Here is a 25,852-nt window from a genome sequence, read left to right on the forward strand (position 1 = left end):
GCTGTACTTGCAGCCTCCGTATGCACAGCCATTGATCATGCCCCTCCGATGTCTTCTTCAGATTCCAGGGCAGAGCCGGTCGCTTAACATACAGCGGTTGCTGGTGCAGCGCTGTGGGAGAATGAGGCAGGCTATTTTGCCACTGCTGCTGCTTGTTTGGAGAACCTACAACAGTGGCAAGGATGGTGGCAGGAGGGAGGTGGGGCAATGTTGCTCTTGGGTGTGCGGCAGTCCAGAACTGCTGCATGGCATTGTGGAAAAAAGGCGTGCAGACATCGGGCTGCACATTTTAGAAGAACACTAGTACCTGTATAAGAAAACAAAATGAAAACAATATTAAACAGAAAACTATACAGGAGATCTTTATTTTGTGTCTGTTCAGCTGGAAGGGGAACCCCCCTCCCCCCCCACAAAACTAAGGAGCTGAGGAGACCACTTTGCACAGAAAAGGCTACATGCATACATTACACCAGGTTCTGAGTTCAGGGAGAGCATTTCTGTTTAGGCACTCTTGTATGATATCATCTGCTCGGGTACCCTGATTCAAATCTGCTTATTGAAAGCAAACAGCAGGGTTATATTTAAGTTCTGCACCACAAATTAACAAACTATACTAGGAAAATGTGTTAATGTCTGAAATATAACAAATGAACACACTTTCCAAAATACCTGACTCAGATCATCATAAGATTCTTTTTTTTTACATGCAGTTACGTTCATGAGCTACATGTATGAACATACTGTCATAACTTATTAAACATCTTCCAAATAAGAAAGAACAACTTTACTTTATGATCTTGCTCTCAAACTGCTTAGCACTCCTCCATTTGCGGATACACTTGAGGCAGTATGTGTGGCTACAATTGGAAAGGATCCCGAAACGGCGTTCACTAGGGTTGGCCTTCTCATACACCACTTCCATGCAGATCCCACATGCCATGTCTTTACTTCGCTGTACTGCAAATGATAGTTCCATGTCCTTCTCATGTGCATCAATACAAGACTGCAGAAATTGGGTGAGGAATGTTTAATAGGTACAGGGTAGAGAGACAGCAGAGAAGTGAGGTGAAAGGGAAAGACCAAATGAATGGCCAGGGAAAAACAGAAACAAACATGGGAAGTAGGACAAAGAATGAGAAAAAGAAAAATAATTAGCTTTTGATTTTATAATCTTATATAAAATAAAAATAAAAAAAATAACAGAAAAAAAGAAGTGCCATGCTGGGTCATATTAAAGGTACATAGAGTTTCTGGACGAACAGTCCATAGTCTATTATTGAGACAGACATGGGGGAAGCCATTGCTTGCCCTGGGATTTGTAGTATGGATTGTTGTCTGTCAGGTAATTGTGACCTGGATCAACCACAGCTGGAAACAGGATACTGGTCTGGATGGACCACTGGTCTGACCCAGTTTGGTTTGAATATTCTTACAAGTTTGGCACCTTGTCTCCGATAATGGTTAATCTGAGCTCAAGTACCCAGCAGGAATTCAAATAAATATTTTATTCTGGAATTTTATGTTCAGCTAACTCCCTCTTTGTATCAAAGCTGATATAACTTTACAAAGGAAGCCAGTTAATTAACTGGATAATATTATTAAATTTAAAAATATATTAATTGCAAACCTAATCTAAAAATCATCTAAAAATGTATCATAAAAAAAGTTTTCCGTTTTTTTGCAGAAAGTAAAATAAGATTCCAATCTTAAACTGCTTGGCAGACAGTTCCAAGCACAGCAACTTATAAAGAGAATGATCTAAGACAATATTCCAAGACTGTCCTGGAGTACCCACTTGTCAGTCAGGTTGTCAGGATATCCATAACGAATAGGCATGAAAGAGATTTGTATAGAATGGAGGCAGTGTATGCAACTCAATTTCATGCATATTAATTGTAGATACCCTGAATACTTGACTGGCAAGGGGGTATTAGAGAATGACACAAGGACGAGGACCTGTAAGTAACCACGGGGACAGAGGTGAGGACAAAGCCTGCTAGAACGGGGACAAATTTTGTCTCTAAAAGCTTGAGACTAGCCTTAAATGGGTTGTTCCAACTAGAAGAAACAGCATCTATAAAATACTAGTATCAATATGTAAAAACTTAACACATCTTAACAACTGAACTTAGTGATAAACTGCAGAAGCTGATTTTGGATTTAAATGAAACACTGTTAAATGACTTTGCCCAGATTCTCAAAAGTTTAACGTTGTCATTAAACTGTTTTTCGACGGTTTAGCCTTCATGCATTTTAGCGACGGATTATCAAAATGGCTTATCTCGGTCTTTAGCGAGCTTTCTAGCAATCTCTGACACTGCCTTGCAAATGGGATCTTCAACATTGAAATGAGAACTCTGGTGGATTCTTAAAAATCGCTGACCATTCTCCAGCTTTTGCAAACAAAAATCAGCAACTGGTCTGGGGGTGCCGGTACAATGACAGCACTGTTAAAAGTGCATCTTGCAGCATGTGTTTCACTGTGCATTATAACTCCCTTTGGCAGTAGGATATATGCTGTCTCTCCCACCGCCAACCGACACAAACCACCAACGGCAGCGGGAGATATGCCCAATCCATCCCGCTCAACCGACACCCCCAAACTCCCCTCAACAGTGAGAGAATTGCCCATGCTCTGCTGCCACCAAGCAACCCCCTCACCATTGTCTCTGATAATTTCCCTCCCCATGCCTTATTTTCACATGGCTGGTCGGAGGATTACCTACTCCCTCTGGCCAGCTGGCTCGCCTCTTCAAAATGGCGAGCCTTCTCCTCCCCGATGCATCCTGGGATGTACTGGGGAGGGGCCTGAGACTCTGATTGGCCTAGATTAAGGCCCCTCCTTTGGATGTTGGTGATGTATTTCTTGACAGCAGGAGAGACTGGGCATCTCTCCCGCTGTGTGTGTGGGGGGGACGATGACATGGTATTGCGTGGCGGCGGGAATGTGTGGGCATCTCTCCCATCATCGAGGGGTGTTGGGGATTTTTTATTGGCAGAAGGAGAGACTGGACATCTCTTCCACTGGGGGGGAGCGCGTGAGCATCTCTCCCGCCACAGAGGGGTGTTGAGGGATGTGTGCTAGTTGGCGGTGGGAGTAGTGGGCATCTCTCCCATTGTCTGGTGGAGGATTACTTGTCCTGGCAGCTCGATGTTTTGGGGTTTTTTATTGTGTTTATTCTGCGCATGTGCCCATCGCTGTCACCATTGCTATGGGAACATGCAAACTTAGCAAATTTTCATTACTCTCCACTAACCTCATTTGCATGAGCATTTTTTGGAGGATGACTCGCTTTTTTTAAATCGGTACTATAACAGCTGCGACAGTAGCCCGTCATTTTTTTACACAGATTTTTGAGAATCTAGCCCTTATTTTCCTATTCATCCACTACACCTAGAATTCAGGATAGGTGAGTAATCAAATTTAAATAAACTATGAACTATGAAACTACACAGCAGTGTCCTCCCCAGAAATTTTTTCCAGCCAGGTGGCATGAAAAAGTAGCCGGATGGGGCGGGATGAGGAAATTTGGTGGTGGGGAAAATTAACCCCCTCTTTTACTAAGGTGCGCTAGCGTTTTTAGCGCGTGCAAACCCCCGCGCTACGCAGGAAAAATAATGACAACTCAATGCTGGAATTAGCGTCTAGCGTGCGTGGCAATTCTGCACGTGCTAAGCGCACGCTAAAACCGCAATCACAGCTTAGTAAAAGGAGCCCTAAATATGTACTATTTTTATTAGTTAATTATTATTATTTTCCAATGCTCAATATAGCTCATCCAGTCATACAAGAAATGGCTCTACAGCACCTCTAATAATGTTTTGATCACTAGGTTCCTTCTAGAGAGCTGCACGGGAATGGGGACGACGGGGATCCTGCGGGTTCCCCCTTCGGGTCACGGGGATCCCATGGGGATGCCCCCTTGGGTCGCGGGGATCCTGTGGGGACGCCCCTCGTGGTCTTGGGGATCCCGAGGGGTTCGATGCAACTTGAGCCACGAGGCTCGTCTTCTTTTCCTACCTGCCCTGCAGCAGCACACTTAGCCGACCGGAGGTCTTCCCCGATGTCAGTGCTGACATTGGAGGAAGAGCTTCAGCAAAGCCCTCTCTCCCACTCTCGCCCAATATGGAATAATCACAAACTAAAAATAGAACTATGCATATAATGCAACACCACAGAAACTGTAAAATGTCCCCTAATACTGTGCAAAATATAAAGACAGTAGCTACATAACAATCACCACTTTACAAATTAAAAAACAAAAATAAAACAAATAATGAGAAATAAGAAAATATCATTTTTTTGGACTAATCCATTTTTCAATTAGTTTTCAGAGGCCAAATCTTTCTTCAAGATAGTACAGCAGGGGTGCCCACACTTTTTTGGCTTGCGAGCTACTTTTTAAAATGACCAAGTCAAAATGATCTACCAACTAGTGCTGCCTGATTCAGGAAAAAAAATTTGATTCGATTCGATCCAGCCTACTGAATTGGTTTTTCGATTTAATTCGATTTTCCTACCCAATTGGGTGTGTTTTTCAAACATCCTGGTGGGTTTATTTTATAGCCTCTTCACCCCCCTTTGCCTTCTCCTAACCACACTGGCGCTGAGGAGTAAGCAAAATAAACAAACAAAAAAGACTTTTCCTCTCTTTCTTAAATCCTAGCCCACGTTTACGGTCTAACACCAGCTCTGGCAGGATACACGTTTCAAATCTGACATATTGTAATCACCAAACAGAAAATAAAATTATTTTTCTACCTTTTTTTGTCTGGTTATTTTTCAAATCATGTTGATCTCATTTGTCTTCTGATCAGGCTCTCCTTCTTTCTTCTTTCTCCATGCTAACCATCCATCTTCCATCTCTGTGCTCCCCTTCTGTTTCCCTTTCCTCCCCCAGAGGTCTGGCATCTTTCTTTTTTTTCATCTCCATCCCCCCTGCAGCTGCAGTGATGGAACCCACCATCCCCAGATCCACCATCTCTCCTTTTCTCAACTACCCTTTCATCCAGCATCTCTCTTCTGTGTCCCTATCCCTATTCTCCTCTCCAATACTGTCCCCGTTCCTATGCTCCCTCAATGTCCAGCATCTTATCTCTCCCCATATCCAGCTTCTTCTTTCTTTCTTCCTTACCTCTTGTATTCCTCTTCCCCAGGTACAGGCTTTCTCCTATCTCCCCTGCCATCCTGCACCCTGCCCACCTACTTTGGAGCAGTATCTGTCCCTCTTGTACCCTTCCCCTTGTGATCTTGCATTTCCTCTCCCTCTCTCCTTTAGTCCAGCACCTCTCCTTTGCTTTCCTCCCCCTCTTTTTGTTTGGTCTCTCTCTTCCCTTCACCCCAGGTCTGGCATCTCTCCTGCCCTCTCTTACTCCTTCCTCCTCTTCCCTCTGCACAAGCCTGCCCATCCCCGCAAAGGCATGCCCCCCTGCTGTGAGGCACTCTTTTCTCCTGCCCCCCCCCCGCAAAGGCCTGTCCCCCTGCCATGAGGCACTCTTTTCTCCTTCCCCCCTCGCAAAGGCCTGCCCCCCTGAAGTGAGGCACTCTTTTCTCCTGCTCCCCGCCGCAAAGACCTGCTCCCCCCCGCAATGGCCGGCCCTCCTGCTAAGAAAGCACTCTTCGGCCTGCTCCCCGCCGCAAACGCATGCTCCCCCCGCAAGCCTGTATCCTCCCCCAGCTTCCCCACTCTTACTTTTAAGTTAACACGGCAGCTTGCGGACACGTTGGTGTTATAGCGATCCCTGCAGCTGCCCGTCGTCCTCAGCGGCACATTCTCTCTGCCGCAATCCTGTCCCTGACGTCAGAGCAGGGGCAGGACGTAGCAGAGAGAATGTGCCGCTGAGGACAACGGGAAGCTGCAGGGATCGCTATAACACCAACGAGCCTGCAAGCTGCCTTAAGGAGGTAAGAGCGGGGAAGCTGGGGAAGGCCTTTCTGACTGACTCTTCCCCCTCAAGCAGGAGCGGCAGCGGATGGCCATCAAGAGGCAGCACTGCAGCTCCTGCTTTTGGAAGGTACGGGGGAAGGGTCAATCATTGAATCGGGAGGCCGAGTTTTTGGGAAATTAAATTGATTCAAATCGATTCACCTGATTCGAATCGGTGAATCGATTCAAATCGTGAATCGGGCAGCACTACTACCAACAAAAATTTTTTTAAAAACACAAAGCACACTGTATGCAGAGAAAATGTTAATTATCATTTGTATTCGGGGGGTTTTTCCAGAGGTCAAGGCAGATGACTTTAAAATATGCAATGTCACTTCAGTAACAAATATACAAAAATAGACAAATATACCTTCTCCACTTTTACTAAATCGTGATAGCGATTTTTATCACAGGGAGCTACACTGAATGCCCCACGCTTCTCTCGATGCTCATAGGCTCCCTGCGCTAAAAACCACTATCGCGGTTTAGTAAAAGGGGACCATAGTGCAAAATATTGACAGCAGATATAAATTCTCAAAACGGACACATTTTGATCACTAAATTGAAAATAAAATCATTTTTCCTTTTTGTTTGATGTCATGAGTCTCTGGTGATTTCATGAGTCTCTGGTTGCACTTTCTTCTTCTGACTGTAAATCCAATATTTCTTTCTTTCTGCCTTTCTTTTTTTCTGCCCCTCCCCTTTACTTTCTGTCTCTCTTCCTTTTTCTCTCCCCTGCCTGACTTTCTTTCTCTCTCCCCCTGCCCCCCCAAGCCATCGCGCCAATTTCTCCACTTCCCCTATCCCCCAAGCCACCACGCCGATTTCTCCCTGCTGCTTCCCCGAGCCAGGCCAGGCACGTAAAAGCGCCGGACTCACAAGATTTTACTTCCAACGTCGGAGAGGAAGTTCCAGGCCAGTCAGGCAGCGATTGGCTGGCCCAGAACTTCCTCTCCGACGTCAGAATTGACATCAGAGGTGAAGTCTTGGGAGTCCGGCGCTTATACGTGCTTAGCCTGGCTCGGGGAGGCAGGAAGAAAAAGATTGCAAAGGCAACGCGATCGACTCACATTGCCTTTGCGATCTACTGGTTGATCGCGATCGACCATTTGGGCACCCCTGAAGTACAGTTTACTGCTGTTATGGTATCCTGTCCTGACCTGAGGAAAGGGGTTTAGTCCCCAAAAAATTGCCTTATTTCCATTTCCTATTTATAAACTTTAATCAATACAATTACAATACTACTTGATTCTATGTAAAGCGATAAAAAAAAATTTTTTCTACCTTTTGTCATTTCTGCTTTAATCATCTCTTCTTTCTATTCAGCGTTTGTCCTCGCTCCCTTCCATGTCCTCTCTCTTTGCCCCTTCCGCCCAGCCTCTGCCCTCTCTTTCTACCCCTTCCATCTACTGTCCACCCTCTCTCTGCCCCTTGCATCCACTGTCCAACTTCTCTGCCCTTTCCATCCAGTGTCCGTCCTCATATGGCATCTTCCCTCTTTCTATGTCCCTTCAATAAACTGTATATCCTGTGCCCTTTCTTTCCTTTGTACATGATTCTGGCACCTCCTCTCCTTTCTTTCCCTCTGGTCTGGCATTTTGTCTTCTTTAGTTTCCCTTCCTTCCCCCCATGCCCTGGCATCTCTCTCCTCTCCTTCAATCTCCCCCTCCCACTCCTTCAATCTCCCCCTCCCACTCCATTATCTGGCATCTCTTCTCCTTCCTTCCTTTCACCTGGTCTTGCATCTGCTCCTCCCCCTCTCCCCTGACATCTCTCCCCCCCCTCCCATGGTCTGGTAGCTCCTTTCCTTTACTCCCATAGTCTTGGCATCTCTTTCCTCTCCCTTCCCTGGTGTTCCTTCTCCCCTCTCTCTCCCCAATTGGGTGCTGCTGCTGCAGCACTTCTCTTCTCTCTTGCCCCCTCCCCAATTGGGTGCAGCAGCAGCATCTCTCTTCCCCCCTCCCCCCTTGGGTGCAGCAGCAGTGTTTCTGTTCTCCTATCCCCTCCACGATTGAGTGCAGAATCAGCATCTCTCTTCCCCCTCCCTCCTTGGGTGCAGCAGCAGCATTTATTTTCCCCTATCCCCTCCACAATTGGGTGCAGCAGCAGCATCTCTCTTCCCCCCCCTTGGGTGCAGCAGCAGCATTTCTTTTCCCCTATCACCTCCACAATTGGGTGCAGCAGTAGCATCTCTCTACCCCCCTCCCCCCTTGAGTGCAGCAGCAGCATTTCTGTTCCCCTATCCCCTCCACAATTGGGTGCAGCAGTAGCATCTCTCTTCCCCCTCCCCTCTTGGGTGCAGCAGTAGCAGCAGCATTTATTTTCCCCTATCCCCTCCACAATTGGGTGCAGCAGGAGCATCTCTCTTCCCCCCCCCCTTGGGTGCAGCAGCAGCATTTCTTTTCCCCTATCCCCTCCACAAATGGGTGCAGTGGCAGCATCTCTCTGCCCACTTCCCCCTTGAGTGCAGCAGCAGTATTTCTGTTCCCCTATCCCCTCCACAATTTGGTGCAGAAGCAGCATCTCTCTTCCCCCTCCCCCCTTAGGTGCAGCAGCAGCATTTATTTTCCCCTATCCCCTCCACAATTGGGTGCTGCAGCAGCATCTCTCTTCCCCCCTCCCCCCCCCCTGAGTGCAGCAGAAGCATTTCTGTTCCCATCATTCCCATCGGTGGAGTCGCAAGCTTCCCTCCATCGCTGACCTCTTGCTGCTCTTCCTTGCTTCAGGCCTTCCTCGTTGCCGGGTCCTGCCTTAGCGGAAACAGAAAGTAGGCAGGTCCCGCCAGCCAGAAAGGCCCGAAGCAAGGAAGAGCAGCAAGACAAGTTTTAACTTTCCTCCGTCGCTGACCTTAGCCTGTAGCAAACTTATGCTCCGGGGCTCGAACGTGTGCGTGCCAGCTTCTCTTCTCCTCCCCCCGGGACATAATTTCCGGTTTCGGAGAGAAGAAAAGGGAAACACCCGAAGCATGAGTTCACTACGGGCTTAAGGCGGGAAATCTCCAAGCCGGTGAGAGGTGGGGTTTTTTTTTTTTTTTTTTAATGTTGAACAGCGGCAGGATTCACGCTAGATGGCAGCCAGGCGGTCATCTAAATTTGCGGGGCGCAGCGTCCAGCTAAAGGACCCTAGGGAGAACACTGCACAGTGTTCGTTTTCTTCTATACCCACGTCTAAAAACAATCCCAACTATTTCCAAGGTAATGTAAAACCACAGCCAACCAAATCTTGAGAAGGTTGTATGAAAACCAGATCAAAAAGGAAGGCTTCAGTCCAACATCTCAGGATCTTTCACAATCCACATAACCAGAAAGCATCACATCTGTGAAAGAGGCGCCCTCTAAAAGAATAAAAAATGGATATTAGCAGTTTTCTGTGTATCTTTTATGGAACAATGCCTCCTTTAAAGGCTATTGTTAATGAATTGGACAGTTATGTTTGAGTGATGTAAACAAGTGTTTTTCAACCTTTTTACACCCGTGGACCGACAGAAATGAAAGAATTATTTTGTGGACCGGCAAACTACTAGGACTAAAATTTAAAAACCCCGTTTCTGCCCCATCTCCGTGAGCTCGGTCACCTCAGTAACTATAGAAAAATAGACAAATATAGTGCAAAATAAAAACAGCAAATATAAATTCTCAAAACTGACACATTTTGATCACTAAATTGAAAATAAAATCATTTTTCCTACCTTTGCTGTCTGGTGATTTCATGAGTCTCTGGCTGCGTTTCCTTCTGTCTGTGTATCCTTTCTTTCATTTCTTTTTTTCTGCACTCAGGCCCAAGAATTGTCCCTTTCTATTCCCTCTCTCTTTCCTTCCTATGTCCTTCGTGCCCCCAGTGCCTCCTTCCCATGTCTTTAGTGCCCCCAGTGCCTCCTTCACATATCCTTAGTGCCCCTTCCTGTCTTTAGAGCCCCCAGTGCATCCTTCCCATGTCTTTAGTGCCCCCAGTGCATCCTTCCCATGTCCCTCTCACTGCCTTCCACACTTTGTCCCACCCCCACCCCCAAAGCCAGCCTGCCTGTCTACCTCTCTCACTCCCTCCCTGGCCAAAGCCAGCCTGCTTGCCTGCCTACCTCCTTCCCTCCCTGCCTCACAAAAAAAAAAAAAGCCTCCCTCCTTCCTTTCCCCTGCTCTTACCGCCTTGCCACTGCTGCTAAAGCAGACAGGAAGTCTTCTTTCCGAGAGGACGTTCTGGGCCAGCCAGGCAGCGATTGGCTGGCCCAGAACGTCCTCTCTGACGTCAGAATTGACGTCGGAAAGAAGACTTCCTGTCGGCTTTAGCAGTAGTGGCAGGGCAGTAAGAGAAGGGGAAAGGAAGGAGGGATGCTTTTTTTTTGTTTTGCGGGGCAGGGAGGGAAGGTGGTAGGCAGGCAAGCAGGCTGAAAGGAAGGAGGGAGTGACAGGAAATGATTGCCTGTCCCGTTGTCCCCGAGCACAGCTTCGGGATTCTGTTCCGAAGCTGTGTGTGGGGACAACGGGACAGGAGGTCTGAAAACTGACCTATGGTCATTTTAATCTTGCCGGCCCTGCGCAGACCGGCAGAAATTTTCTGTGGACCGCCACCGGTCCGCGGACCGGCGGTTGAAGAACAATGATGTAAACAATGGTTTGTTTGGTTGTTTTTTGTTTGGTTTTTTTTTTGGGGGGGGGAACAAGTACAAGTGCTGGCCAAAACTTGCACAGGGGATCCGGTGCGTTCCTGTTATCAGTACATCTACTGAGAGGACATTTTCTATTGCAGGAAGGGCTGTGGAAGACAGGAGAGCTATACTGAATCCTGAGTTTACTGATTATTTCTTATTCATCTGCAGATTAAAAAATCATATCAGTGCTTCATAAGGCATATTTCTTCCCTGCTAGGGCATACAGAATGAGTTGTATTTTGTCTCTCTAGACCAGGGGTCGGCAACCTTTTTACAGCAAAGAGCCAATTTATCCAAAATGTCTGACCCAAGATTTACAAAGAACCGCAAGGTGTAGCTTCTCTCCCCTCCAACCATTTGCAGGTCTCTCTACCTCTCATCCTTCCTCCTTCCCCTGCCCCTCCCCCAACCCATAGCCAAGGTTCTCACCCATCTACAGGCCCCAACCCTTTAATCTCACTGACAACCCCACGATCCCCCCCCCCGGGTCTACTGAGGTACCTGGTGGTTTAGCAGGGGTCTTTGTGGCAGGAGTACGGACCTCTTGCTCCTGCCTTCTCACGACTGCCTTCTAAAACAGCTGCTGCAACCTTTATGTGGCAGCTCACGGTACTACAGGAAACGCCGCAGGCAGCTAATTTAAAAGGCAGCTATGAGTAGGCCTTGCTTCTGCCATAAACACCCCCACTGGACCACCAGGTACCTTGGTAGGCTCGGCTGGGGGGGAGGGAGATTAAAGGGTCGGGACCTGGACAGCCACAGCTACATGCAAGAAGTTGCATGTGGCTGACGAGCCGCAGGTTGCCAACCCCTGCCCTAGACATTTTTGAAGGGTGGATTAGGGATCTTTAAGGTAGTTGTACAAGTCAGATAATATTGGGGTTGGAAGAGTAGAGGGTGGCAGGGGGTGGGGGTTATTTCAGTTGCACGTTACAAATGCTAGAAGCATAAAAAATAAAATAGGAGAGTTTGAGTATATATCTCTGAATAATAGGCATCTCAGAGACCTGGTGGAAGGAGGACAATCAATGGGACAAATTATATTGCAAGGATAGAGTAGATGAAATTGGAGGGGGGATGCGCTATATGTTAAAGAGAGAATTGAATCAAATAAAATAAATATTCTGCATGACATAAATAGTAGTATGGAATCCATATGGATAGAAATTCCATGTGTGAAGAGAAGGAATATAAAGGTAGCGTTATACTAGCGTCCCCAGGGGCAAAATGAGCAGACAGATGAATAAATGTTTTCAGAGATTAGGAAAGCTGGAGAATTAGGCAACAGTATAATAATGGGCGATTTCAATTACTATATTGATTTGGAGGAGCACGATAATCACCATATCAAAAAACAGGCCTGCTCCTAAGAATAAACGTGCCTAAGGGCTCCTGGCAGATGCTATATACCCACCAGGAGAAAACAGAACAGAACAAGTCATTTCTATACCACATAACTGGTAAGTTTGATGTGGTTTACAAAATTTAACAAATTCCAAGTAGAGAGAATTGATTAATTTGCAAACAAATGTGTCTTCAGTTGCTTTCGAAAATTATTGTAAGACATAGAACTCGATAAAAGGAGATTATGTACTTACCCTGGTAAGATCTTTGTAGATAGGTGATACATTCTAGACCATAGGGTTATTTCTCTTTACTCGCATGGACTGCAGAAGAGAACCATTCCAGGTTTTCCACTCCACCTCTAGGGTACTTCTCAGGCTAGCTTAGCTCCTCCCATCAGTCAGTAACCAAGCATGAAAGGACACTGACATCTGTGAAGTAGAGGCACCTGTAATGACAGGGTAAACATTGTTTTGCTCAAAACAACTAAACAGCACCTGTAACCGCCAACACAGGCTTCAAAGGAGCTCAGGAACTATTCCTAGAACAGGATGAACTTATGTACAACTACCTCTCAGCCTTTAAGGGCAGAAGAGCGAAGGAGACTGAAATGTGACAATGAAGTCTGAAATCTGAATATGAAACCTGAAAGCAGGCACAGCAAGGACAGGGTGGGGAGTCTAGAATGTCTCACCTATCTACTAGAAAAGATCTTACCAGGGTAAGTACATAATCTCCTTTTCCAGTGCAATAGCTGAGAAATTCTAGACCATAGGGATGTACAAAAGCAGTCCCCCAGGTAGCCAGGATGGGCTTGCTGCGCCAGCCTTCAAGACCGAGGACCCAAAAGCAGAGTCTTGTCTGACAGCAACATCCACCCTGTAAAATTGACAAACATGTGAACAGACGACCATGCCGCTGCCCTGCAAATCTCCTCAGGAGAAACAGATCGCGCTTCTGCCTACGAAAAAGCCACACTCCTAGTAGAATGCGCCTTAACAGACACAGGAGATCATTTTCCCACCAAAATGTAAGCGGAGGACATGGCCCTACGGATCCACCGGGAGATAGTGGCCTTAGAAGCGGGAGTACTTCGCTTAATTGATTACATCAGCACAAAGAGATGGTCAGAAAGGCGAAAATCATTAGCGACCTCCAGGTAACGCAGCAGAACTCTGCGCACTTCCAACCTTTTCAGGAGACAATCTTGATGTTTGGAACCTGTCGGCTGAAAAACAGGTAAACACACCTCCTGATTGACATGGAATGCTACACCACCATAAGCAAAAAGGAAAGAACAGTCAGAAGCGAAACTCCCATCTCCGAAATTCGGAGGAAAGGGTCTCTACAAGGCAATGCCTGCAACTCAGAATCCCTACGGGCAGAAGTAATGGAGACCAGAAACACAGTCTTGATCGTCTCAGTAAATACTGTTATCATTCCTATCTCCTCTGCTCTTAACTTTGGAGACGTCTTTGTCTCCGACCTCTCATTTTCTATAACATCCAACAAACTCCTAAAGCTGGTTACTTCTACAAACATCCAACAAACTGCTAAAGCGGGTTATTTCTATCTCTATAACATCACCAAAATTAGACTCTTCTTCTCTGAACACACTACCTGGACCCTTGTCCTTACTCTCCTAACTTCACACTTAGAATATTACAATTTACTTCTAACAGGTCTCCCATTGAATTGCTTCTTCCCCCTGCAATCTGTGCAAAACTCTGCTGCACAATTCATCTTCTGCCAACCTCGCTACACTCACATTATCCCTCTCCTCAAATCACTTCACTGGCTCCTTATCCACCTTCGCATACAGTTCAAATTCCAATTACTAACGGAACAAGTGTGTTCATTCTACAGTCCCTCAGTATCTCTCCTCTCTTGTCTCTCCTTATACTCCTCCTAAGAACTATGTTCCTCTGTAAGTTACTTTTAGCTGACCCCATCTGCTCCACTGGCAATGCCAGACTTCGTTCTTTTCACCTCACTGCTCCGTATGCCTGGAATAGACTACCTGAGTCCATGTATTACGCACCTTCTCTTGTTCAAAAATAGACTGAAAGCCCCTTTTTTCAAGATTGCCTTCAATGTTGAACCCTATCCCTATGCTCATCAACCTAGCCAACAGTTTAACACCTACCTTGGCATCCTACGTCTTGATTGATTAAATTGTGAGCTCATTTAAGCAGGATCTGTTTCCTTCGTGACTCTGTACAGCGCTGCATATGTCTGGCAGCGCTCTATAAATAATTAACAGTAGAAGTACCTGATATTTTAGTTCTTTTACTGTTCTAGATTGATTGTAATTTTTTCCTACTGGAAATTGTAGTTCCTTCCTTTCATATTTAAGTTTTACCAACTGCTTTGATCTGTGCTTCACTTAATGACAGTATACCAAGAATAAATAACCCAACTGATAAGTTGAAGGAAAATATTTAATTTCTCCTGCAGCAAAGGGTAGAAATTCCAAATCACTCTACTGTCCCTCAGCATCAACTCTGGAGGATTCCCACTCCAAAATGACCATCTTCTTCAATGCTTTATGGAGAAGAAACCTGGATAGCTTGCAGAAGCCCTCTAAGACTGAATCTGCTTATAGGCAGTGACCTGGGAAATAAGTTAAGTCCAAGTTTCCAAGTTTATTTTACTTTGATATACCGTCCATCGAAATTTATCTAAACTAGGGATGTCAAAGTTCCTCTTCGAGGCTGCAATCCAGTCGGGTTTTCAGGATTTCCCCAATGAATATGCATGAGATCTATTAGCATACAATAAAAGCAGTGCATGCAAATAGATCTCATGCATATTCATTGGGGAAATCCTGAAAACCCGACTGGATTGCAGCCCTCAAGGAGGGACTTTGACACCTCTGATCTAGACAGTTTACAATCAATAAAAAAATTTAATAAGAGTTTAAAAAGAACAAAGAAAAAAATATATACATATATATATATATATATATATATATATATAATAATAATAATAAAACGCTAAGCGTGCTTGCGCACTCTTAACGTCGTGTTGCCTGATCTGTAGTTCCGTGGCCGGCAGAGTGCGCATGCGCGCTTACCACGCATCTCTCTGTCTCGCAGCAGGCTTGCCGGCTACGGCCAGACAAAGTTCATTTTTTTGTTCAAAGCCCCTGCCGCGGCTCCTCTATCGAACCTCACCAGAGTCGGAGAAGACTTCCGACTCTGGCGGGGATTGAGAGAGGAGACACAGCGTCGGCTTTGAACTTAAAAATGAACTTTGGCTGGCCGGAGCCGGCAAGCCCACTGCGAGACAGAGACATGGCTCTCTTACTGCCCCCCCTTCCCTTCCCGCAGTCCCGACTACAAACCTGCCGATTCCAGCAGCATGTGCAGCACTCTACACACGCTGCTTCGGGGTCTTCTACTGCCCTGATTTGCTCTGCCACGTCTCTGATGATGTCATCAGGGACATGCCAGAGTAAATCAGGGCAGTAGAAGGCCCCGAAGCAGCGTGTGTAGAGTGCTGCACACGCTGCTGGAATCGGCAGGTTTGTCGGGACCGCGGGAAGGGAAGGGGGGACAGTAAGGGAGCCGGCCAGACCGCGGGAAGAGAAAGGGGAGGTAGGGGAAACGCTGCTGCTGCACAGGGAACTGGTGTGGGGGGAGAGAAATGGAAGGGTAGGGAATGCTTCTGCTGTGGCTGCTGCACAGGGAAGTGGGGGAAGAGAAATGCTGCTGCATAGGAGGCAGGGAGAGAGACAGACAGATAGATAGAAAGACAGACAGTGGGAGGAAGGGAGACAGACAGAAAAGAAGAAAAACACAGGGGCAGGGAGAGACACAGAAAGACAGACAGACAAAGGGGGCCAGGAAGAGAGACAGACAGAAAGAAAGATAGCGGGACGGAAAGAGAGAGACAGAAATAAAGACAGACAGACATATATTCTAGCACCCGTTAATGTAACGAGCTAAAATACTAGTGTGTGTGTGTGTATGTATATATATATATATATATATATATATATATATATATATATATATATATATATATATATATATATATATATATTGTGACAAGGAAGCTCCTGTCCCAGCTAAAAGGACTACTAAACTCAGCAAGCACCTGGTCCTGGTCCCTGGAAAACCTGGTCTGGAGCCCGGGCAGCCGGCACAGCTAGGAAGGGAAAGGAAAAGGCCGGTCATAGCCCAGCCCAAGAGCCAGAGGGGGAGGGCACTAGAACCTAATTCTTCCCCCTATTACTCCTTTCCTCAAGCTCCTAAACCTAAAACCCACCCAGGAGGGGGTGGAGTTAGCCTCAGGGAGTGCAGGGCCGACAGCCTCAAATATGAAACATGGAGAGGCAGCAGGGGAACTCAGCTGGTGCTAATCACAATCAGCCAGCCACCAGCAGGGAGTGCAGCTTCCAAGGAGCTCCGGTGTCCCAGCCCCGTAGGCTACTGAGGAGGCAGGCCAGCTGGAGGGAAATTGGAATCCCTGGACGCTATCTTGCCCTGGCAGACAAACCCTGGGAGGGTGAAACAAATGACTGGCCTTGGAGAGGACATATTAGCAAGGAGCTAACCCACAGGCAAGGAGGGGGCTGGGAAGAGCCACTTGAGATTAAAGGGTGGAGAGGCAGCCTGGGCCATGAGTCCAATGACTGGGAGATGCACAGCCTTCCTGGGGAGAGCGGGCCCGAGGAAGACATGGATAGGGGAGAATGAGGTATGAGAGGTCTTGCCAATCCTCCCAGAAATCCAGTCCAGGTTAATTGAAACCCTGGACACAAGCAGAGCCTGCACAATTGAGAAAGGTCATTGCCAGAGGTTTTGAGTTGCCTGACCGCTGGAGAACTGGTGTAAGAAATCCCTGGAAGTTAGCCTAGGTGGTGCCTGGCTACGGCTAGCTACTAAGGACACATCCTGTGTATGGGGGATTTGGACTACAAACCTTTTGTTTTTGTTTTGGGTTTGTGTATCAACTTGCGCGGTTTACTGGACCTGGAAGCTCCAGGCTAGGGGAGAAAATGTGAAGAACTAATTATATGTTCCAACAAGCTTTGTTTTTGAAAACTTTAATAAACCTGCATCCAGTTCCTAGAAAATCTGTCATCCGGGTTTTTCTTTCACCCAGCCATATAAAAGGTGCTACAATAAATCTGCCTGTGGCCCGAGCCTGGCTTCCCACCTACTCTGGAACCGGCCCGGTCACAATATATATATATATATATATATTCCACCACATGATCAATAGATGTGGAGGGGGGAGAAATTACATATATAGTCAAACCTCGGTTTGTGGGTAATGTGGTTTCCGAGTATTTTGCAAGACGAGCAAAACACTCTAGCAAACTTTAACTCGCAAGATGAGCGCCTCCTCGATTAACGAGCGTGTACGCACGCGTCACTTGTAAGCACATACGTCGATGACACGCTCATCAACGTTGTGCGTGTTTATACATAACACGCATGTACATGATCGTTTAGCTACTTGGGCTCAGGGGTTCCGATGAAAAAAAAAATGTTTCAGTTAAAATGTTAGAATTTTCCAGCCCATGCTCTGTAATTTTCATATGGCTTCATTCGGATGTGCAGGGTCGGCAGGAGATGCTTTATGGTTCCTGACGAAAAACGTACCGTGTGTGCTGAATTTTAGGGATGTGCGTTCAAGCATCGGCACCTGGGCATCATCCAGGCAGGTACCTACCCGTGGGCCACCGCTCGCCACTTCCTCCCAGCTCCTTATAGCACCCCTTTTGGGTTGTGGAACAAATCATCTGAATTGCAAATTTGCTTTGATATATGAGTGCTTTGGATTACGAGCATGCTTCTTGAAAGAAATATGTTCATAAACCAAGGTATCACTGTATTATAAGACTTACATGACAGGGGAGGAAAGAACAAGAGGTGGAGAGCAAAAGACAAGGCATGATGAAGTAAATGAAGCGGTGCTTTGGGAGCAGCCAAAGAGCTTCTTCTCTGGAGGAATGCAGAAGCTAGTTGAACGAGACAACAAATGTGTCGTCTTACATGGGAACCACATGGAAAAGTGATATGTTCAATTACTTACAGTTACTTTTATTAAAACCGTTAAATGTATTTTGCCTTTACTTTTTGATTTACCCTTGTAGCTATCACATGTAACTTTAGTGACAGCATATCAAATTTTCAGACATTGTCTTGTAAATTAAAATTTGAAATTCTAGAGTCACGTGATGCTGTGAACAGGGAAGGACAAGTTCCAGACCTGCTCTGGAAGCCCTACCTACCATCGCCCTTCATCTTAACACTTTAAGCCCCTAATCGCTTCCTTTTTGAGCTCTGGGGTGAGTTATTACTCTATTCAGGGTGAGTTACATGTTAATATACAAAATTTTTATTTTTTTATTTTATTTATTTATTCAATTTTCTATACCATTCTCCCAGGGGAGCTCAGAACGGTTTACATGCATTTATTCAGGTACTCAAGCATTTTTCCCTGTCTGTCCCGGTGGGTTCACAATCTATCTAATGTACCTGGGGCAATGGGGGGAGTGACTTGCCCAGTGTCACAACATAACATTTATCGTACAAAACACATCAAGACCAACACTATAACAACTATATACATACATATAAAATCAGATTGCATAAAACATACTGACCAATCCTACCCTACATCAAAATGTAAAAATATATAAGGTGCACAAGATGCCTCAATGAAAAATATCTTTATGCCAAATGAGACAAACTAGACCATCAAAAACCTCGGTGACCACCACTCAGCCCTCAACAGTCATCACTCCTACCCCTTCAGCTAAAGTCATACCATATATTTCATCTTACAGAACAGTTGTCTTTTCAATAATTTCTTAAAGTTCTGTAAATTTTGCTGTTGGCGAATACATCCTGGAAGGTTATTCCACTCACTGGGACCAATACAGTGAAAAACACTGTTCCTGGAAAAAGAAAGCCTTAAGTCCCGCACAGCTAGCACAAACAGATCACAATGCTCAATTGAGCGAAGCAGTCGAGCCAGCTCACGAGGCAAGATGCTCTGGACCAGGTGTTCGGGGGCCAACTTCCATAAGCACATGAAAATATTTACCAAAAGCTTGTAACGTATCTTATCCCTTACTTTCAACCAATACAGCCTTAGAAAATATTCCATCACATGTTCACGTCTGTCCAATTTAAATAGAGAGCATACTACTGAATTCTGGGCCACCTGATGCGCACTCAACACCGACTTTGGCACTCCCAACAACACCAAACTGCAGTACTCGAAAACAGACAGCACCATTGCTTGAAACACCATCTTAAACAATGGAGCCACCAAATGAGGCCTAAGTCCATTGACAAACCTAAGATGGAAATACACCTTCCGAACTACTGCAAGCACCTGCCCTCTCATAGTAAGTCCTGGATCCAGAAGTACACCAAGATACTTCACCTTATGCCTCACCACTACCTTCTCCCTCAACAACTCAACTGCCCCCAGAACATTAGCCCCCAGTGTTCTTGTAATACACAACACATGTGTCTTCTGAATACACTTCCCCCTCCGTATTCGCAAATTCCGTATCTACGGATACGCTTATTCATGATTTAAAACCACAAAATTCATTTTTCAGGCTATTTTAAGCCCTGTAAGCCCCCCTTAAGCCTTACCTGGTGGTCTAGTGGGTTTTCGGGGCAGGAGCAATCTTCCCACGCTCCTGCCCCGTGCAGATCGCTCACAGGAAATGGCTCGAGACTACAGGAAGCCATTGCCTGTGAGTGATCTACACGGGGCAGGAGCGTGGGAAGATCACTCCTGCCTGAAAACCCACTAGACCACCAAGTAAGGCTTAAGGGGGGGCTTTCAGGGCTTAAAATAGCCAGGGAAAGCGGGGGTTAGGGGCAGAACCAGCCCGAATATTATTCGCAGTTTTTTAATATTCGCGGGCCGGCTCTGCCCCTAACCCCACGAATACGGAGGGGGAAGTGTACTTAACTTCTTAACTAGCTCAGTGATGTCAACTAACACCACGAAGAGAGACAGAGTCCGGCCTAGTGAGGATATGATGGCGGAGGGGCCTGTTAGTACGGTTACACAGTTCACTGAACCAGCTCTAGCTGATTTAACAGCGGCGATGGTAAAAGCTTTAGAGCCTAAATTTGAACAGCTATCTGCACATAGAAACATGATGGCAGATAAAGGCCAAATGGCCCATCTAGTCTGCCCAACCACAGTAACCATTATCTCTTTCTCTCTCTGAGAGATCTCATGTGCCTATCCCAGGCCCTAATGAAATCAGACACAGTCTCTGTTTCCACCACTTCTTTCGGGAGACTGTTCACGCATCTACCACCCTTTCAGTAAAAAAGTATTTCCTCAGATTACTCCACAGCTTATCACCTCTTAACTTCATTCTATGTTCTCTCATTGCAGAGTTTCCTTTCAAATGAGACCCGACTCATGCATATTTATATTATGTAGGTATTTAAATGACTATCATATCTCCCCTCTCCTGCCTTTCCTCCAAAGTATACAGATTGAGATCTTTAAGTCTATCCCCATACGCCTTATCATTAAGACCACGCATCATCTTAGTAGCCTTCCTCAGGACCGACTCCATCCTTTTTATATCTTTTTGAAGGTGCAGCCTCCAGAATTGTACACCATATTCTAAATGAGGTCTCACCAGAGTCTTATACAGAGGCATAAATACCTCCTTTTTCCTACTGGCCATACCTCTCCCTATGCACCCTAGCATCCTTCTAGCTTTCACCATCACCTTTTCAACTTGTTTGGCCACCTTAAGATCATCAGATACAATCACACCCAAGTCACGTTCTTCTGCCGTGCACATGTTTATTAAAAAAACTTTCTATACCGCATAACAGTCTAAAAAAAGGATCCAAGCGGTGTGCAATATATAATACACATTCATCAAGAAAGGAACTCCATTTAAAAATAGGTCAGAAATGAATAAAAGCAAACAATATCTTCACCCCCCTAAATTGTATCGTTCCCTTTGGTTTTTGCAGCCCAAATGCATGACCTTGCATTTCTTGGCATTAGATTTTATTTTTTTAATTCTTTATTTATAATTTTAACAATTGACAATCTATAAAAGTCAAAAAAGCAAAAACAGCCTGTATATCTAAAGTGTATCAATACAAAATATTTCATATTACAGGAAACAATGAAAAAAATACAGGTTGTAATTAGTCCACCATATATATATGGAGGAGCTGAAATTACTATAAACAAATACATTTTAAAGGAAAACTAAAGATGAGGTGATACAGGTCCTAAACTTTTCTTTCTTTTCGAGCTAACATACTAGAACATAACTCAGGAAGTTTCTATAAGTTGTACTTTAGCGAAAATAAATTTGGACAATTACTGCGGCTCGTAAAATATTTATCTCTTTCCATTAAAGAACATAACACACTTGCAGGGATATCTCAAAACAAAGGTTGCTCTCAGCCGAGTGACCTTCGGTCTCAAGATCAAAAATTGTTTCCTTTACTTTTGGGTAGGACGAGATATCTGGATACATTCTTAGAACATTAGACAAAAAGGGAACATCCTTATATTTGAAAAACAACTTAAGCATCCATTCCCTATCTGAATCTATGGCAAATTGACTTCTCCAGGAAATTAGATAAATCCAAACTATCAGCAGATAAATTCTGCTGGTTAGGACTTTGAGCTTTAATTCGTCTAGGAAAGTAATATATTTTGGAGATAGGAGGATATGAGGTCTCTGGTACCTTAAAAACTTCATTCAAGTATCTTTTAAACATAGCTAAAGCAGTTGTCGGAAATATTTTTGGGAAATTAATAATCCGAAGATTACATCTCCTAATGGAATTTTCCACCATTTTATTGTTTAAAGTGCAAACTTACACTGTCTTTAACCCAAGTCAATGCCTGGGCCTCCAAAGTCTTTATCCTGGTATCCCCGCATCATCCGCTTTATTTTCCAAACTTAAGTTCCAAATTTTCTGAGAACGTCATGGTACACCTTGTGGAAAGTTGCTCAATTTGATTTCCCATGGAAATTTGTAAGCTGGATATCGCCTCCCATAATAATAATAATAACTTTATTTTTGTATACCGTCATATCCAGGGAGTTCTAGGCGGTTCACATCAATTAAACAAAACTTAATAAGAAATTACAACAAACTATCTTTACAAGTAAAGAAGGTATTGGAACAAAATTAACAAGAAATTACAGTTGATCATGGTTACAGTTGATCATAATTACAGGCAATGAGGTGATAAAGATGGGCATGCGAGGGGGGGGAATGAGTAGGTCATTGGAGTTAGTGAGATGGGGGAGATCTAAAATAGGGGGGAGGGGACCGGGCGAGTTGGGTCGTTTGAGGGAGGGGAGAGAGAAATGGAAGAGATGGGATTAGGGATATTGAGCGTGGAATAAATGCGTTTTGAGTGTTTTTCGGAAATCAAGGTAGGAGTGGGCCTTGAGCAGAATTTGGGCTAGCCAAGTGTTCTGTTTGGCTGCCTGGAAGGCGAAGGTTTTGTCGAAGAACCTTTTGAGGTGACAAAGTTTTAGGGAGGGGAAGGCGAAAAGATTGATTCTGCGGGAATTCTTTTTATTGCAGTTCAGGATGAAATGAGGGGTGAGGTAGCTCGGAGATAGCCCAAAGACAGTTTTGTAACAGAAGCACGCGAACTTGAATAGGATTCTAGATTCAAGGGGTAGCCAATGTAGTTTGTGGTAAAAAGGGGTGATGTAGTCCCATTTGTTTAAGCCAAATATAAGGCGAACGGCGGTGTTCTGGATAAGTTTCAGTCTCCTGATGGTTTTCTTCGTGGAGGCCAGATAAATGATGTTGCAGTAGTCTAGGATGCTGAGAATGGAGGATTGAGTCAACAGGCGGAATGAGGTGTCGTCGAAGTATTTTTTTATGGTGCGTAGTTTCCAAAGAACTGAAATGCATTTCCTGACCATAATATCAGTATGTTTTTCCAGGGATAGATGTTTGTCTAGGGTGACTCCCAATACTTTTAAGGTTTGTTCGATGGGGAAGGCCATACCTTTCACTTAGATTGTGGTGTCTTTGATTTTGTCGTTGGGGGTAGCTAGGAAGAATTTGGTTTTGTCAGGATTTAATTTTAGTCTGTGGGATAGCATCCAGAGTTCTATCTGAGTAAGTGAGCTTGAAAGAGAGGTGAGCAACTCTGGAGAGAAGCTGATTAGTGGGATGACTATTGTAATGTCATCTGCGTAGATGAAGAATTTGAGCTTGAGGTTTTGCAGGAGGTTTCCCAGGGAGGCGAGGTAGATGTTAAACAGGGTGGGGGAGAGGGGGGAGCCCTGTGGGATCCCACAGGCATTATCCCAGCTGTATGAGAGGGAGTCATTCTTGAATACCCTGTATGATCTATTTTTTAGAAATCTGCAGAACCAATTGAGGACTTGGCCAGAGATGCCGATGTAGGCAAGGCAGTCTAGGAGGATGGAGTGGTCTACGAGGTCGAATGCACTGCTAAGATCAAGTTGTACTATCAAGGCGCTTGTGCCCTGGCTGAAAAGTGAATGAAGGTGGTCGAGTAGAGCAGCAATGATGGTCTCGGTGCTGTGGTCCTGGCGGAAGCCTGATTGGTTGTCGTTTAAGATACTGAATTTTTCTAGGTATGTGGTGATTTCGGCATTAACTAGCCCTTCAGCTATTTTGGTGAACAGCGGGATGCTTGCGATCGGTCTGTAGTTAGACGGGGTGTTGAGTGGCTCTTTTGTGTTTTTTATAATAGGGGTTATTTTTATATGGCCTTGTTCTGCCGGGAAATTTCCTGTGGATAGTGAACTGTTTATCCATGCCAACATATTGGCTTTGAAATGAGTTGGTGCGGTTTTCATGATGTTTGGGGGGCAGGTGTCCAGTCTGCAGAAGGCTTTGGTATATTTATTGTAATATTTATTGAAGGTTTGCCAGTCGATGGTAGTAAAGTGGTTCCAGCTTAGGTTCGTTCTGGATCCAGAGTCAGGATTAGATGTGTCGGAGTCTACGAGTATAGGAAAGTATCCATGGGGATTGGTTGAGGATGTTATCGAAGATCTTATATTTTGTACTTTGGAATTAAAGAAATCTGCTAGGGTGTCGGAGGATAAAGTGGGTTCTTCATGGTTGTCGATGAGCGTCTCGAGGTTGTAGAGGTCTTTGACCAGTTTAGAAAGGATTTTACTGTTTGTGGAGATGTTACCAATTTTGTGGGCATAAAAGTCTTTTCGTTTCTCCTTGGTGAGGTTTTTATAGTTTTTGAGTTTTAGTCTCCAGGCAACTCTGTGCTCCTGGGTACTGGACTTAATCCATAGTCTTTCTGATTTTCTTAGGTCCTTTTTTATTAGTAGCAACTCTGCGTCGAACCAACCTTCTAGATTTGAGGATCTGATTCTGCGGGATTTTAAGGGGGCTATTTCATCTAGGATGTTAGTGCTGTCTTTGATCCAGGAGGTCATGAATAGTTCTGTTTCTTCATTTTGGTTTTTGATAGTCTCATAGCGGGACCAGAATTCTTCAGGGTCGATCTTCCCTCTAGTGGTGTGAGTTTTTTTGGTTCTTGTTTTGTTATTTTTGTAAGAGGGTTGTTGGTAATCAATGGAGAAGTTACAAAATCTGTGATCGGATCATAGGGAGTCTGTCCAGGTATCCTGATTCCAATGGAATTTAGGGTGGGTTGGCGTATTGGTGGAGAATGTCACCAGGTCCAGCTGATGGCCTCTTAGGTGAGTTCTGATCGGAGAGGGTATGAAGTATCCGAGTTGGGATATGAGTGACAAAAAGTCAGATGTTTCTGGTTGGTCTGTTAGCTCTAAGTGAATGTTGATGTCACCACATAATAGGTTGTAAGGATTTGCTAATGAGTTAGTCAGTAGGAATTCCGCGAAGTCTTCTTTGGCTAGTTTCCATTTTTTGGGTGGGACATAGAATAGGGTGATGGTCAGGGGGGAGGCTAGGGACTTTGAAGTTAGTGAGACCGATAGTAATTCTAGGTTAGGGGAGGATTTGGAGCTCCGAACAGTGCAATTTAGGTGGTCTCTAAATATTATTGCTAATCCTCCTCCCCTTCCCCAGGATCTGGCAAGGGATAGAATCTTGAAGCCTGGGGGAAGGCAGTCTTTGATAATTATGTCATTGTCTGATAACAACCAGGTTTCTGTGAGTAGAACAAGGTCTGGGTTAGATTCATTCAGCCAATCTTTGATCAGTAAGGATTTGTTCCTAATTGATCTTATGTTCAGGTAGTAGCCTTGAAGGTTCTGGTAGTTGATGTGGTCAGTGGGGAAGCGATGGGAATAGGCTACATTTTTTAGAGATCGTTGTTTATTGGTGCGAGTCTTAGTAGGTCTCTGGTGGGGAGGGGGAGGGTTTAGGGGTGGGCCTATAGCTGGATGATCATGTAAGGTATGGTGTCTGAAAGTGGGGTGTTTGGGGTTGGTTGCGCGGTAAGTGGTATAGTGAACTGGGATAGGGTTCGCGTAAAGAGGGTCGGATGTGCAGATTCTGATACTGATTAGGTAGAGTAAGAGCAGTACCATAAATTGATTCCATATTAAAGACCTTGGGTCTACTCAAAGGAGCAATCTCAGTTCTGGGCCCTGCAATGGAAAGCAAAGTACCTTTTGCCGCTGTAGAAATCATTGAAGTTTCCTGGGCTTGTTTCAGTCTCCCCGCCAGCTGTAGTGCTGTTAAAGAGTACTCCTCCTGCCTCCGTTCCTGGATAGAGATTCTGTCCTGTTGGGCCAGCAGAAGAACGTCCCGGGTCGGTCCAGCCGACAACAGCTCCTCCGATGCCTCAGGACGAGTTGGCAGGCTCCGGGGATAGAGTGGCTCCCTCAAAAGAGAACTCACGCGCCTCAGCTTGTGCACCCCTCCAGCCAAGGATTGATCCTCCGGATGTATTGTTCGGGAGCTTCACTCAATGAAGAAATCCATCGGCCCGGTCTGAGCAACAGCTG

General features: G+C 45.2%; 1 protein-coding gene across 7 annotated transcripts in view; it reads right to left on the minus strand.

Moving 5' to 3' along the window:
- MKRN1 (makorin ring finger protein 1) overlaps positions 1-25,852 on the minus strand; it is a 552,914-nt gene that overhangs the window by 245,546 nt on the left and 281,516 nt on the right. For all 7 annotated transcript variants that reach the window (XM_033959770.1, XM_033959768.1, XM_033959766.1 and 4 more), the window contains one exon: positions 789-1,003. In XM_033959770.1, coding sequence (XP_033815661.1) covers positions 789-1,003 — 215 coding nt within the window. The remainder of the gene's footprint in view (positions 1-788; positions 1,004-25,852) is intronic.

Source organism: Geotrypetes seraphini, chromosome 9 (assembly GCF_902459505.1).
Source record: "Geotrypetes seraphini chromosome 9, aGeoSer1.1, whole genome shotgun sequence".
NCBI classification, from domain to species: Eukaryota; Metazoa; Chordata; class Amphibia; order Gymnophiona; family Dermophiidae; genus Geotrypetes; species Geotrypetes seraphini.